Source organism: Chiloscyllium plagiosum, unplaced genomic scaffold (genome assembly GCF_037043375.1).
Source record: "Chiloscyllium plagiosum isolate Xiang-an unplaced genomic scaffold, Cpla_swu_hap1 HiC_scaffold_20, whole genome shotgun sequence".
Classification (NCBI taxonomy): Eukaryota; Metazoa; Chordata; class Chondrichthyes; order Orectolobiformes; family Hemiscylliidae; genus Chiloscyllium; species Chiloscyllium plagiosum.
Genome location: NW_028270158.1, coordinates 30,643,417 through 30,659,129, shown reverse-complemented (window position 1 = coordinate 30,659,129; position 15,713 = coordinate 30,643,417). Strand labels below are relative to the sequence as shown.

Genomic DNA, 15,713 nt, shown 5'->3' with positions numbered 1-15,713 from the left:
TTGGTTTGTAAAGATAGATTTTGAGATTGATTTTAAAGCTGGATAAAGTAGTAGATTATGGAATTTTTATCTCCTTGGTGTTGAGTTGAAGAAACTTAACCATGACAAATATGAGAGAGCACAGAGGTGGTCAAAGCATTACTAGAAGCCCAACAATATATCCTAGGGGAGACTGCAGAGTTTTGTGTATTGAAATGGGAAGAAAATTACTGGGAATGCGCTGCTTATGTTTAGACAGATAAGGCTGGAATCATGTTTGACTTTTTTCTGGAGGCAGTGGAGGAGTGAAAGGGAGAAGGTTATCACAATTAATCATGACGTGGCTGGATAATGCATAATAAAGAGGATTTATAGCATTAAGCTAGATGACTTGTGCGCTATGCAAAGATAGTTAGGCTGGAAAAGATTCAAGCAGGGATCTTCGTCAGAGATGTACAGACCTTGAAAGCAACACATCCAAAGGTCCAAGGTGGCACAGGGAATTTAGAGGCAATACAATGATTGGGGAGGACAGACAAGTTTTGGACTGGATCTGCAGGTGGTGAGGTTGCTGGCCTTGAAAGTGAAGGGAAACTGGTTTTGAAACGGACCGTGGAGAGAGAACTATTTATTATCAGGGACAGTCAGGCTAGTTTATAAATTTAGAAATCAAGATGGCACCAGAGCATGGCAACTCTTTGCGAGCTGTCCACAAATCATCTCTTTATAACTGTTCTACTCTTAAATCTCAACATTCTACTTTATTCCCTTATTGACTTAATGCCCATCCTTTGTTGGTTTCTAGAACTCTCCCATTTTCCAGGCTGTTCTATGCAACATGAGAAGCCTCTCCTTTTAATTTTATAATACCTTTAATTTATCTAATAAGGTACTCATGGATCTTTCTTGCTGAGTAACATACCACCACACTTACTTGTTCCTTTACCCAAACAAAATTAGTCAGTTTTCACCTCATTTCTATCAAACTGTCCTTTTCCTGTTTCAGATTTGAGCATACCACACTCAAACGGCATTAAAATTATATTCTTGGCACATTCTCAGTGTCCAGGGATGTGCAGGCTAGGTGGATTAGCCATGGGAAATGAAGAGTACAGGGGTACGGTAGGGAGGTGGGTCTGGGTGAGATGCTCTTTGGAGAGTCAGTGTGGATATGATGGGCTTCCACACTGTACAGAGGAATCTCGATTATCTGAATAAGATCTGTGGGAAGCTGGAGAAGTGATTGCCGGGTCTCTTGCTGAGAATATTTGTATCATCGATAGTCATAGGTGAGGTGCCGGAAGACTGGAGGTTGGCTAACGTGTTGCCACTGTTTAAGAAGGGTGGTAAGGACAAGCCAGGGAACTATAGACCAGTGAGTCTGACCTCGGTGGTGGGCAAGTTGCTGAAGGGAATCCTGAGGGACAGGATGGACATGTATTTGGAAAGGCAAGGACTGATTAGGGATAGTCAACATGGCTTTGTGCGTGGGAAATCATGTCTCACAAACTTGATTGAGTTTTTTGAAGAAGTAACAAAGAGAATTGATGAGGGCAGAGCAGAAGATGTGATCTATATGGACATCGGTAAGGCGTTCAACAAGGTTCCCCATGGGACACTGGGTAGCAAGGTTAGATCTCACGGAATACAGGGAGAATGAGCCATTTGGAAGTGGCTCAAAGGTAGAAGTCAGAGGGTGGTGGTGGAGGGTTGTTTTTCAGACTGGAGGCTTGTGACCAGTGGAGTGCCACAAGGATCCTCTACTTTTTGTCATTTACATAAAGATTTTGGATGCGAGCATAAGAGTTAGGGTTAGTAGGTTTGCAGATGACACCAAAATTAGAGGTGTAGTGGACAGCGAAGAGGGCTACCTCAGATTGCAACAGGATCTTGACCAGATGGGCCAACAGGCTGAGAAGTGGCAAATGGAGTTTAATTCAGATAAATGCGAGGTGCTGCATTTTGGAAAGCAAATATTAGCAGAACTTATACACTTAATGGTAAGGTCCTAGGGAGTGTTGCTGAACAAAGAGACTTTGGAGTACAGGCTCATAGCTCCTTGAAAGTGGAGTCGCAGGTAGATAGGATAGTGAAGGCGATGCTTGGTACGCTCAGAGTATTGAGTATAGGAGTTGGGAGATCATGTTGCGGCTGTACAGGACATTGGTTAGGCCATTGTTGAAATATTGCGTGCAATTCTGGTCTCCTTCCTATTGGAAAGATGTTCTGAAATTTGAAAGGGTTCAGAAAAGATTTACAAGGATATTGCCAGGGTTGGAAGATTTGAGCTATAGGGAGAGGCTGAACAGGCTGGGGCTGTTTTCCCAGGAGCGTCGGAGGCTGAGGAGTGACCTTATAGAGGTTTACAAAATCATGAGGGGCATAGATAGGATAAATAGACAAAGTCTTTTCCCTGGGGTCGGGGAGTCCAGAACTAGAGGGCATAGGTTTAGGGTGGGGGGAAGATATAAAAGAAACCTAAGGGGCAACTTTTTCATGCAGAGGGTGGTATGTGTATGGAATGAGCTGCCAGAGGAAGTGGTGGAGGCTGGTACAATTGCAACATTTAAGAGGCATTTGGATGGGTATATGAATAGGAAGGGTTTGGAGGGATATGGGCCGGGTGCTGGCAGGTGGGACTAGATTGGATTAGGATATTCTGGTTGGCATGGACGGGTTGGACCGAAGGGTCTGTTTCCATGCTGTACATCTCTATGACTATGAGATGGGCAGGCACTATTTCGTTTGGATAATTGATTATTCAGTTAATTGATTAAATACCTTTCCTCTGGGGCTTGGAGTTTTCTGTTAAGTCTGCTCCTCGTTCAGAAGACGAGACAGCAGCACACAGTGCACGAGACCGCGCCCATACCCAATACCATACCATTTGTTACCCTGCCACCTAACCCTGTCCCCTCTCCACAGCAGGCAGAATGGACACCAACAAGACGACTGTTGCTGCTGTGTGTGCGTGCGTGCGCGGGGGGGGGGGGGGGGGGGGGGGTTGGGTTCTCCACATAGCGCATGCATGCAGCCACACATACAACTGTTTGACAGGTTCCACTGTTGCCATGTATTGGATCATGTTGGAGAGGTTATCTGGGGAAGGAGGGGTTTAGGGTACACCCCTGTGTAAAACTCCAGGAAATGTGTGGAGAGAGAGGGAGGACAGGTCATCAGTCATTTGGAGACGGTGCCTGGGCTCCGTGCAGCCCAGGACTGTTCTCAGCAGCATTTCAGGAAGCAGAGTTCACTTTTAATCACTGTAAACAAAAGACACGATCACTGCTGTAAACATATCTTTGGTGTAATGTTTCTATCAGGACCTCAAGAGCTCCTTCGAATAATCCGATATTGGGATAATCAAGGTTCCTGTACTAATTCTACAATAACCCCCTCTAGAATAAGCAAGATTTTAATCCAGATTATTAATAAAGGACAGGTGCAACTTACATGTGTAGAGATTTCTGTGCCTTGGCTGCCTCTTCCTTCGAACTGTAACAGACCAAAGCGTTTCCATGGGGCAGGTTAAGGTGGAATGTTATTAGTGGGCCGTGCTGCATGCACAGTGTACGCAAAGTAGAGCCGTCAATCTGAAGGTTAAAGACATAGCAAGCGCCCTGTCAGCCAGAGTAATTCATGCCTGTAGCATTTATTTAGCATGTTTAATACAATAAAACATCCTAAGGTGCTTCATGGGAATGGTAAAAAAAAAAATTGGCATCAACAACAAAAGACAAAATTAGGACAGGTGACCTGTCCTAATGATCAATGGGACATGTTTTAAGGAGAATCTCACTTGAGGTAGGAATATAAGAAGGGAAATCAATGTTTAGAGTCTAGGACGGTGAAGGTAAGATCACCAATGAGGTGGTGAAGGAATTGGAAATGTGAAGTCTGGAGTAAGAGATCTCATATCTGGGTTGCACAATAATGGACAGAAAAATGAGAAGTACTGAAGAGAAGTTCCCAATGTTTAAAACACCAGTTCTTACTGATAGGCAATTAAACAATGAACCTCAATTATCAACAGGAGAGAAATTTAAAATTGCGCTATATCTTTAACACGTGCTGAATATCCTGATACAGCTCAGAAAACTGAGTGAGTTACACTCCTGAACCAGAGCTTCTGTTCAATCTCTATTGCTAGCTGTGGCAGCTAGAGCTGGAAGAGATGAAACAATCTAACCAGCCAGGGCTCCAGCAATCCAATCACCTGGAAAATATCCCAGTAAGACAATAAAACTGATTCTGTCCACAATCACATATGATGAATGCAGAGGATTCCCATTGCTCCTCAGCATAACTCAATGTCTTTGGGGATGGAGAAATGTGAATTAAGGTTGGACAGATTAATTTGCCCAAAATTGCTGAGTACAATATGTAAACAACCTTGGTCCTTTCCAGTGACCGTGAGTCAGGTTACTATTTCTTACGATAGTGAGAGTCAGGGATCATGGTAGACTACCAGAGTTTCTTAGTCAAAATTCAACTAAGTATAGTGGAAGGTACACGGCAGGGTGAGCTGCAATGCATCTGAATTACTGAATCAGAGCCTGAATAAGATAAATTTGTTTACCTGAGGCGTGAGGTTCTTGAGAACAAGCCAATTGGTTATTCTCCCTGAGCTGATGTCACCCCAGCTTGGACCTGCATTAAGTAAACAAAAATGGAACTATTAAATGGAAATCATCCGCCTTGTCACTCAAACGAATCTCTCATTTGGAAAGTTCCAACTCCATTCTATTTGATATCAACTCGGTAGTCCTGACCCTATGCAGTACACGGGAATGAGTTCCCAAAACCAACTAAGTAACCTGTAATCTTCACCTCAATACAATGCAACAGCCAGTTAAAACCATAACTGAGAGAAAAAAAAATTTGCTTTGAGTATAAAACATGCTTCTTTTTAAAGCATGGAGAACAGAAAATTCCCTTATATCCTCCAAGTAACCACACATTTAAAAGTATCAACACCAAGTTTCAATTGACTATTATTCTTTGCATGTATTTTTACCAGCCCAGCTGATGTTCCTACTGGACAAATCAGATTCCAGAATGAAATTTGGCCTGAAACATATGTTTCTTTTTAAAGATGCAGTCCTTTGCTAAATGAAGCGCAAAAGGCAGATTTGGTTTTAACAAAAGAACATAAGTTTTACATAAAACAAATAAGAGGAAGAAATAAAACAGACAAATCTATCTGGATACAGAAATGTGAAAGAATTAAAAAAACACAGCAAAACAAAATCCCATATAGTCCCCAATACCATCACTTTAAAGTCACTCAACTAACACAAAGTTTATTTCTCAAACAAATCCATAGGTTTGATTGCTTGGTCTCAGTTTCTGTTCTGTGAACTGTGCAACCTTTGCTCTTGACCATTCAAAACTTAATGCTTAGACTCCCGCAGTCTTTTAATAATCTGCGAAGTGCTAAGCAAAACACCTGGGCTGGAAGTCTCAATCTGACATAATTTCTTATCTCAATTGTTCTGAACAATCTCCATTTCGAGGAGATTGCATTTGAATCTGATTTCAATTAAGGCTCCTTTGAACTGGACAGAAGTGTTATGTAGTTAGAGGTGCTGCCTTTTAAAGAGAGCTGATTGTGTGACCTGGAGGAGCAGAGCTTGGGTCCAGTCTAGAACTGGCTGTGGAGGTGTGAATATTGTCAATAAAGTTTTCCTGTTCAGATTTACCATTTGTCTAGCCAGTATATCATTCCTGGTCTCTCCTGCAGTCCTCACTTGCACCTATATAATTCCTGGTTCCAAAGGAAGCACTAACTTAATAACTGGCAAGGACAGTAGGTTCCAGCCCACGAATCGGATGGAAACTTGGCTTTTTTTGTGTCAGGAGCAGATACACGCAGAGCTACCGAAATTGTCATGGAGGGCAGTCACAAGAGAACTCAGGCTGAGGGTGATGCCAAGGAGGAACAGTACACTAGTATAGCCAGTGTAGGAACAGCAGATACAGAAGTGCTGAACGAGGGGACTCAAGCTACAAATGGCTACTAGACTTGAGTGGCAGGAAAAATTCCCCACTGGTGGGAAGACAAAATGGTAGGCCAATTTGGATAAAGGTTTGATGGAAAGTCAGAAAATTGGACTTTATATACAGAACAGGTTAGTTTTTTATTAAAGACAAACATTGCAACTGAGGACATAATGGATTTTTTTTGTTTGAAGTATTATCAGTAAAAAGGCGTTCACAATTCCAGGAGTCTGGTACAACAAGAGGAACTCACGGAGAAGACATTCCAAAAGCTAGGAAATTATTTTGCACTGAAGCTGCTGGTGATCAAAAAGGTTTCAGTTTTTACAGATGGATACAACACGAAGGACAGTCCGTTTATGGTTGCTTTAAAGTGATTAGCAGGACATTGGGAATTCGGAGGGTTCTTCCGAGATGTCTTGTGGGACCAATTGGTTTGTGGACATAAAACAAAAGCAACCAACAAAGAGAGAACTGAATTTCAAGGCAGCTTTCAAAATTGCTACCACAATGGAGCTTACATATACTCAGTGACTTGGCCTCCATAGCGTTCTGTAGTAATGAGTTCCATGGATTCATCACATGATGGTTTAGTTCTGAAGGATCATTCCTTCACTGAGGCGAGTGGAAACATCCTCTCCACAACCATACTAGCCAGACCTCTTAGTACCCTGTAAGTTTCAATGAGATTTCCCCTCATCCTTCTAAACTTTACCAAGTACAGACCCAAAGTCCTCAACTGGCCCTCACATGACAAACTGTTCATCCCCAGGATCATACTTGTAAATCTCCTCTGGACCCCCTTCAAGACTAGCCCGTTTCCTTAGATTATAGGGCCTAAAACTGTTCACAATTTTCAAAATGTGGTCTAACCATAACCTTATACAGCCTCAGCAGCGCATCCCTGCTCTTGCATTCTAGCCCTCTCAAAATGAATGCTAAGGCTGCATTCGCCTTCCTTACTGCCAACTTAACCTGCATGTTAACTGTAACTTCAGATTTCTGAGGCCATTCCTAGTTTAGAAAATAATGTATTCCTCTATTCTTGCTATCAAAATTCCTGAAGAAGGGCTAATGCCCGAAACGTCGATTCTCCTGTTCCCTAGATGCTGCCTGACCTGCTGCGCTTTTCCAGCAACACATTTCCATCTCTGATCTTCAGCATCTGCAGACCTCACTTTCTTATCAAAATTCATAACCTTATACCTTCCCACACTGTATTCCATCTGCCACTTCAGTGCCTGCTCTCCTAGCCTGTCCAAGTCCTGCTGCATCTCCCACCTCAACAGTACCTGCCCCTCCACCTACCTTTGTCACCTGCAAACTTAGTAACAATGCCTCAGTTCCTTTGTCTAGACTGCTAATGTGTAATATGAAAAGTTGTAATCCCAATACTGACCCCTGCAGAAATCCACTAGTCACTGGCTACCATCCTGAAAAGATCTCTTTATCCTACACTCTGCCTTATGCCAGTCAGCCAATCCTCTACCCATGCTAGCACATATTGTTAGGAATGGAGATTGTACCCATTAGGAAAGACTAGAAACATTGGACTTGATTTTGCTGGGACAGGGGTGAGATTTAATTGGGATGTATAAAATTAGGAGGAACTTGGGCTGAGTAGATAAGAAAGGACCTGTTTACCTGAACAAAGAGCTCAAATTCAGGGAGCCTAGATTAACAGGATTTGGCAGAAGGTTAATAGAGAAGTAAGAGGAATCTTTGCTTATTTAGAGAGCGGGTGTTTCGAATTTGGTAGAGGGTGTGCACAGAGAGAAAGGAGACTAAAGAAATCAATGCATAATTGTTTCTAAAACAAACATTTCCAGAAACCTACTTTGCCAGTACTTTAATATCTACACAACAATAAAGCTTTTTTGCAAAATGGCGTAGTTTGAATTGCTGCCAATTCTTGACATCATTTACTGCATTGGAAGAGAAACGTTTCATCCCATACCCTCTTACCAGGATTGTATCTGGACTCTGAAGTCCCCCATCCTCCGCCCACACGCAGCGAGCTATTTCCCCACGAGGACGAAGGCTTCTGATTAGTCAACCCTGGTGGTGGACGGGATGGAGCAGTAGTGTTTTTGGGGGGCAGGGGGACTTTCCACAGCTCATGAGCAAGGGAAGCATTGGTAACTGGACCAGGAGACCAAGTGGATTTGGGGTCACCGATTCTGGCTGCAAATTGAAAACATAAATAAGGTCAGCAATCAATTATAAAATACTTGCAACATATACCTGTTACTGCCATGTGGAACATTACTAAGTTACAATTCCTGAGCTTTTAAAATTTGGAATTTAATACCAACTTCCAGATGCATTCCCCAAATAATTTGCATAGTGAGGAAGGGATGCCGGTTGCAGTCAACTGTGAACAGTCCCTCAAATTCACTGAGCAATAAGGGACAAGACTGGTGATTCTCCCAGCATTGATGAAGAAAGCATCATGCCTGGACAGATCCTTGCCACCTCTTGGTGGTTCCTAGGCAGGATAACTGACTTAGTGATAATGTGTGGAGCCACTCTCAAACTGAAGGCCACGATAAGGAAGAAAACAAGAGATGGGGCGGTTGATTTATTGAAATCTAGCCATTAAAAATGTTTAATGGAATGTCTCAGTTACAGCAATATCTATATCCTAGTTGCAACCCATGCATAATGACTTGGTCAGAGAGGGATTTCTTTAATGTTTAGTAGCAGGCTTTGTATAAAGATTCCTACCTGGAGTGCTTTGTGCTGTACTGCTGAGGGAACTATTGTAGCTGGAGGCACCAACAAGGGACCAGGCACTAGTTGAAGGCAGCGTGGTGTTCATAGATGAGGACGACCCTATTGAATATAAACAAGGTGATGCATCAATGGCTTATTAGGAGCTGTATGACAGAAATTATTTAAACCAAGTAGCAAACTTCTTTTAAAAATGCTAAACTATAATTTCTTGATGTTAAATGAAACGGGTTGATTCCGTAAAATAAAAACATTGAAGATTTTCAAAACAGCAAACAACTCCCACCCACTCCGCCAAAAGTACAAATACTCTTATTCAGGAACTACCCCTTACTTTCCTCATATCAGGAATATTTTCGGAGTTCCTAGTTGCTATGACATCTCTCAATTCCCTCCTTGCCTTACACAAGCCACTAGGGTAACATGGGATGCAGCAAATTGGGTGGGGGGGTGGGGTGCTGCACGTATGGGTGTGTCTATCTGCACGCGCATCTGTATATAGCCATTGTTGTGGTCCACATCTGTAACAATGAGGAGAAAGAAGAATAAGGTCCTGCAGAATTTAGGGGAACTAGGCAGGAAACTAGCTAGCAGGCAGTAGCTCAAAAGATCATAATCTTTGGATTACATGCTTGTGTGTGTTTGGAACTATTATGATACAGCAGCAAATTTGTGACTTGACAGATGGCTTTAAATTCCTGGGACAGTTTTGGGAAGGGGGAATCTGTACAGTTCAGATGAGTTGCACCTTAATGGAGCTGGGACCAACATCCTTGTGCAGCAATTTGTTGGTAATATTGGGAAGGATTTTAACTAACTTGGTTTGGTTTGGATCACAGTAGACTGCACTAAGAATTTGGAAAAACTGTCTACACATGCACGGTGGCACAGTGGTTAGCACTGCTGCCTCACAGCGCCAGAGATCCGGGTTCAATTCCCGCCTCAGGCGACTGACTGTGTGGAGTTTGCACGTTCTCCCCGTGTCTGCGTGGGTTTCCTCCGGGTGCTCCGGTTTCCTCCCACAATCCAAAAGATGTGCAGGTCAGGTGAATTGGCCATGCTAAATTGCCCGTAGTGTTTGGTTAGGGGTAAATGTAGGGGTAGGGGTATGGGTGGGTTGCGCTTCGGCGGGGCGGTGTGGACTTGTTGGGCCGAAGGGCCTGTTTCCACACTAAGTAATCTAATCTAATCTAATGCTGAAAGGCTCAAGACAGAACTTTCCAAAGTGAGAGTTGGGACCCCAAGTGGGATTGTAAACGCCAAGGCAATAATTGCTCAATTATGATAACAGAGATTGGAATGGTAACTATATAAATGGCAGGGGGTGCAAGAGATTTTAGGGTGTATTCAGGACAATTTTCTATGCAAGCATGTTTTCAATCTAACAGAAGAGGAAGCATTTGCTGGATAAGATGATGGAAATGATGTGAATCAAGTGCAAAAGAGAGAGTAACATTTGGGTGACAGTGATCATAGTATATTAAGGTTTAAGCTGGTTGTGGAAAAGGACAAAAATCAATCCAGACAAAGAATAATTAACTTACAACTTCTAAAAATATACATAATTGTAATACAGTGAGTGATTAGCATATGGAAAGCACCAAGAATTTCAGGTGGAAATAGATTCAATCACGGCTTTCAAAATAGAACTAGACATCTATCTTAAGAAAGAAAACATTGAGACTGACAGGGAAAAGGCAGAAAAGTGGAACAAGATGCGTTGTTCTTATAGATAGCCAGTCATGGCAAGCCAAATCATTTATTTTTGCACTGTAAACATCGTGATTCTACAGATTCCAGAACATAAATTCCTTCAATTCAAATTGAATAAAGTTTACAATTCATCTCGAGTTCAACTTCATGCATTCTCCCTTTAAATTATCAACCCCTTCTCACGAATGAATCCTTGACTTCATCTATCTACCCGAACTAACTTGGGAGGAGGTTGGGATCCAATAAATACTATCCAAACTACCTGTGCCTTAACTGGCCCATAATTTTGATGCTTTCTTCACTCCTTTTCTAATTTTGGCTGTTCATTTCCTCTTGCTGAACCCTCAAGCACAAGGTAGTTTGGATAGTATTTACTTAAATGTAAAGAGTCTGACAAACATGGCACATGACCTGAGGGCACAAATTGAAACATGAGGTATGACATAATTGCTTTCGCTTAGACATGGTTGAGAGAGGGGCAGAATTGACAGCTCAATATTCCAAGATACAAGATCTTTGGGTGAGACAGGGAAGGAGATAAAACAGAAGGAGATGTCACAATATTGATCAGAGAATCAATTACAGCAATGGGTGGGTAGAGCATGTAGAAATGACAGGCAGTCAGAAGTGTGCAGCATAGAAAATGTTCTTTGGCCCATCAAATGGTCAAAACATGCATCAAACTATTCTAATCCCACTGTCTCCATTTTAGAAGGGTCCTCAAATGAATTCATATAGGTATAACTTAAAATCTAAGCAGGGCAAACCATATTGTCAGCAGTGCTTTCTTATCCAAGAGAAATAGAAGAGCAAATATGCAAGCAAACTTCAGTGTAAAATAGGAAAATAATATCACAGGATTTTAACTTGGAGTCAGAGTCATGCAGCATGGAAACCAGACACTTCAGTCCTTGTCAACCATTTTCCCCAAACTAAACCAAACCCACATGCCTGTGTTTGGCCAAATCTTTCCTATTCATATACGTACGCAATTGTCTTTTAAAAGCTGTAGCCGTACCTGCATCTACCACTTCATCTGGCAGTTCACTGCACACACAAACCACCCTGGATATGAAAAAGTTGCCCCTCAAGTCCCTTTTAAATCTTTCTCCTGTTAGCTTAAAATATGCCCCCTACATTTGAACTTCCCCAAAAGGGATAAAATAACTTTGCTATTCACCTTATCTGTGGCCCTCATGATTTTAGAAACCTCCATAAAGCTCACTCCTCAATCTCCTGTGAAAAAAGTCCCATGCTATTTTTAGAACTGAAACCCTCCATTCCTGGTAACATTCTGGTAAATCTTTTCTAAATCCTCTCCAATTTAAAAACATACTTCCTTCAGCAAGGCAACCAGAACTGCACACAGTACTCCAGAAGACGATTGACCAAAGTCCTGTAAACCTCAACATAACATCCCAACTCCTATACTCAAAGGTCTGAGCAAAGGCGACAGGCATGCTGATTGCTTTCTTCACCACCTTGTCGACCAGTGACGCAAATTTCAAACAATTATGTACCTGAATCCCCTAGATCTCTCTGTTCTACAACACTACCCAGGGTCTTACTATTAACTGTACAAGTTCTGCCCTTGTTTGCTTTACCAAAATGCAATATCTCAACTATCCAAATTCAACTCCATCTACCACTCCTCAGCCCACTGACCTAATTGATAAAGATTCCTTTGTAATTTGAGGTAACCTTCTTTACTGTCCATTATAACAGCAATTTTGGTGTTACCTGCAAACTTACTTACCTTGCCTCCTATATTCTCATCCAAATAGTTATTATAAATGACAAACTACCTCAATGTTAAACAGGGAAGTCACACTGTCAACTGTTTACATCCAGGAGAGTTTGTTAAGCCAGCATGTAAAGGCTCTAGAATACAAAGGGCAGCTCTGGACTTAACTTTTAGATAATGAAGCTGGGCAAATGGTTGAAGCAGTAATTGCAGGGAAATTTGCAGACAGTGAAAACCATCATTAGATTCAAGACTATAACAGAAAAGGACAAGGTTGAACATGAAAGAAGATCAGGTATGATTTGACCATAGTGAACTTGGAGCAGATACTTTTAAATAAATCTGTGTAAAAGCAGTGCAACACATTTGGAGGAAGAAACAGGGTGGGTTGTGGTCCAACATGTTTCAATAAAGACAAAGGGTGGGACCAACAAATCCGATGCAGTCTGGATATCAAGATGGGATAAAGAGAAAAAGAGGGGCTTATGGCAAGTACCAAAGGGGTTCAAAACAGAAGCCCGACAGGAGCACAGAATGTCAAAGGAGAATAATTAAAAGGAGATTGCGTAAAAGAGGTATGAAAGAATAATGACTGATAAAATAAAGGAAAATCCTAAGTTATGTTACAAGTATGTTAAGGATAAGTAGGTAAAACATAGTACACAAAGCACCACAGTAGTAATTTGTGCATGGAACCACTGGATGCTTGCATGATTTTAAGTGAATACTTTACATCAATGTTCAATAGTGAGAGGGATGATGTGGCATCAAAATCTTCCTTCTAAGAGTTTGTTAAATATTGGATTATGTTAAATAAATATATTTATTGGATATTGGATTATGTTAAATAAATTAATATAGATGAGATTCTGATGGTCTAGCAAGCTTAATAGTAGACATATCTATAAGACTGGATGAAATGCTTCTCAAGCTGTTCAGTGAGGCAAGGGAGGAAATAGCTGGAGTGCTGCAATAATTTTCAATTCCTTGCTGGCTGCAGGAAAGGTGCCAGAGGACTAGAGGACAACCAATATGGTACCATTATTCAAGAAGGGAACATGGATAAACCTGGAAGCCACTGACTAGTCAGTCTAACCTAAGTGGTGGGAACCAATGGAAGCAATTCTGAAGGGTAGAACTGATTTGCACTTGGAGAGTCAGGGATTAATTAAGAACAGTCAGCAAGCCTTTGTTCAGGAGAAGTCATGTTTGGGCAATTTGAATTTTTCAAAGGAGTGACTGGGTGTGTATATGACAGCCTGGGAGACTGATAGTGAAGGCAAGTGCCCATGGGATCCAAGGAAACTGGCTAATTGGATACAGAATTGGCTGAATAACAAGAAACAAAGGGGCTCTTGCTGTTTGTGGCAAACATAAACAATTCAGAGTCAAATGTAGGAGGGTTGATCAGCAAGATTGTGGATGATACAAAAATTGTAAAATAGTAAAGTGCGGAGGGTAGCGTTAGATTATAAAAGATTATAGATGGGCTGATCAGTGGAAAAAGGAATTCAATTCAGGTTAGTATGTGGTGATGCAGACGGGCAGGATAAGCAAGGCAAGGGATGCATGGTGAATGGTAGAATTCTGGAAAGCAGCAAGAGTCAGAGGGACCTTAGTATGTTCACTGGCCTCTTAAGGTAGCAGGACAGGTAGGTAACACATGGGATACTTGCCTTTAAAAAGTAAAAGGTCAAGTCACTACTGTCCCAGAGACCACAGGGCTGAATTCTTAGAGCTTAACTTAGGGTCACTACATCTCAGGGGGAGAGAGAGCTTGAGAAGGAGAGTCCTTCATGGGAACCTCAGCCAGTGCAGAAATTAAAGCCAGGCATCAGTCTGCATTGCAAACCAAACTGTCCAGCCAATTGAGCTGAAGCTTACTGCCTATAAAGGTTGTACAGGCAGAAACCCTCAACATTTAAGAAGTTATTAGGTGTGTGACTCCAACGTATGTAAGGCCATGGGCCAAGTGCTGGAAAGTGGGATCCCAATAATGGTTATGTTGACTGGAGCGGACTCGATGGGCCAAGGAGCCTTTTTGGAGTCAGAATTGTACAACACGAAAACAGACCCTTCAATCCAACTCGTCCATGCCGACCAGATTTCCTAATCCAGTCCCATTTGCAGGTATTTGGCCCATATCCCTCTAAACCCTTCCTTATCCAGATATCTTTTAAATGTTGGAATTGCACTAGCCTCCACCACATCCTCTGTCAGCTCATTCCATACACGCACCACCCTCTGCATCAAAAGGTTGCCCCTTAGGCCCTTTTAAATCTTTCCCCTCATACCTTAAACCTATGCTCTCCAGCTTTGCACTCCCCTACCCTGGCCCCTCATGATTTTATAAACCCTCAATCTCTGACGCTCCAGGAAAAAAGCCCTAGCCTATTCAGCCTCTCCCTATAGCTCAACCCTCCAAACCCAGCAACATCTTTTCTGCACTCTTTCAAGTTTCGTAAAATCTTTCCAAAAGCAGGGAGACCAGAACTGAATGCTGTACTGTAAAAGTGGCCTAACCAAATGCCCTGTATATCTGTAACATGACATTCCAAATCCTATACTCAAATGTATTGACCAGTAAAAGCAAGCATACCCTGTCTACCTGTGACTGTACCTTCAAGGAACTATGAATGCATTCCAAGGTGTCTTTGTTTGGCAACATTTCCTAGAATCCTGTAATTAATTGTCCAGTCCTGCCTTGATTTGCTTCATCAAAATACAACACCTCACATATATCCAAATTAAACTCCATCTGCCACTCATCAGCCCATCTGATCAAGGTCCTATTGTAGTCTGAGATGACCTTCTCCACTGTCCACTACATCATCAATTTTGGTGTCATCTGCAAGCTTACTAACTATTTCTCCTGTATTCACATTCAAATCATTTAAATGACAAATAGTAGTGGATCCACACCTTCGGTCGTGGGCCTCCAGTCGGAAAAACCACCGTCTCCTACTGTCAAGCCAAATTTGTAACCAAATACCTAGCTCTCTCTGGAGTCCATGTGATCTAACCTTGCTAACTAGTCTAGGCAGAACCTTGTTGAAGTTCACTGTCTGCCTTCACCAATCTTCAATGTCACTTCTTCAAAAAAATTCAATCTAGTCAGTACAACTTCCCATGAACAAAGCTATGGTGACCATCTCTAAAATCAGTCCCTGCCTTTCCAAATGCATCTAAATCCTGTCCTACAGAATCTCCTCAAACAACTTAACTACCACTGATGTCAGGCTCACCAGGCTAGAGTCCTTTGGCTTTTCCTTACCACTTTTCTGAAATAATGGCACCACATTAGCTACTCTCTAGTCTTTATGTTCTAGACCCATATGACTATACATGATTCCTCCATGTCTTTCCCACCTATGGCTGACCAAACCATCTTCCTCTAACACACCCCTACTCCCACAGTCACCTCGGAGGCAGGTTGGCTTTTGCCTGTTTCCCATCTAATTTATCTATCATAGGCAATATCATTTACAATGGCTTCTCTTTCCAGTCACACACTATTCCCCCTGATATTCCAAAAGCATCTATT

At 42.0% G+C, this 15,713-nt stretch overlaps 1 protein-coding gene across 10 annotated transcripts in view; it reads right to left on the bottom strand.

Moving 5' to 3' along the window:
• tnrc6a (trinucleotide repeat containing adaptor 6A) overlaps positions 1-15,713 on the bottom strand; it is a 172,456-nt gene that overhangs the window by 2,158 nt on the left and 154,585 nt on the right. For all 10 annotated transcript variants that reach the window (XM_043711717.2, XM_043711718.2, XM_043711716.2 and 7 more), the window contains 4 exons: positions 8,707-8,814; positions 7,945-8,163; positions 4,559-4,629; positions 3,433-3,572 (listed from right to left, as the gene is read on the bottom strand). In XM_043711717.2, coding sequence (XP_043567652.2) covers positions 3,433-3,572; positions 4,559-4,629; positions 7,945-8,163; positions 8,707-8,814 — 538 coding nt within the window. The remainder of the gene's footprint in view (positions 1-3,432; positions 3,573-4,558; positions 4,630-7,944; positions 8,164-8,706; positions 8,815-15,713) is intronic.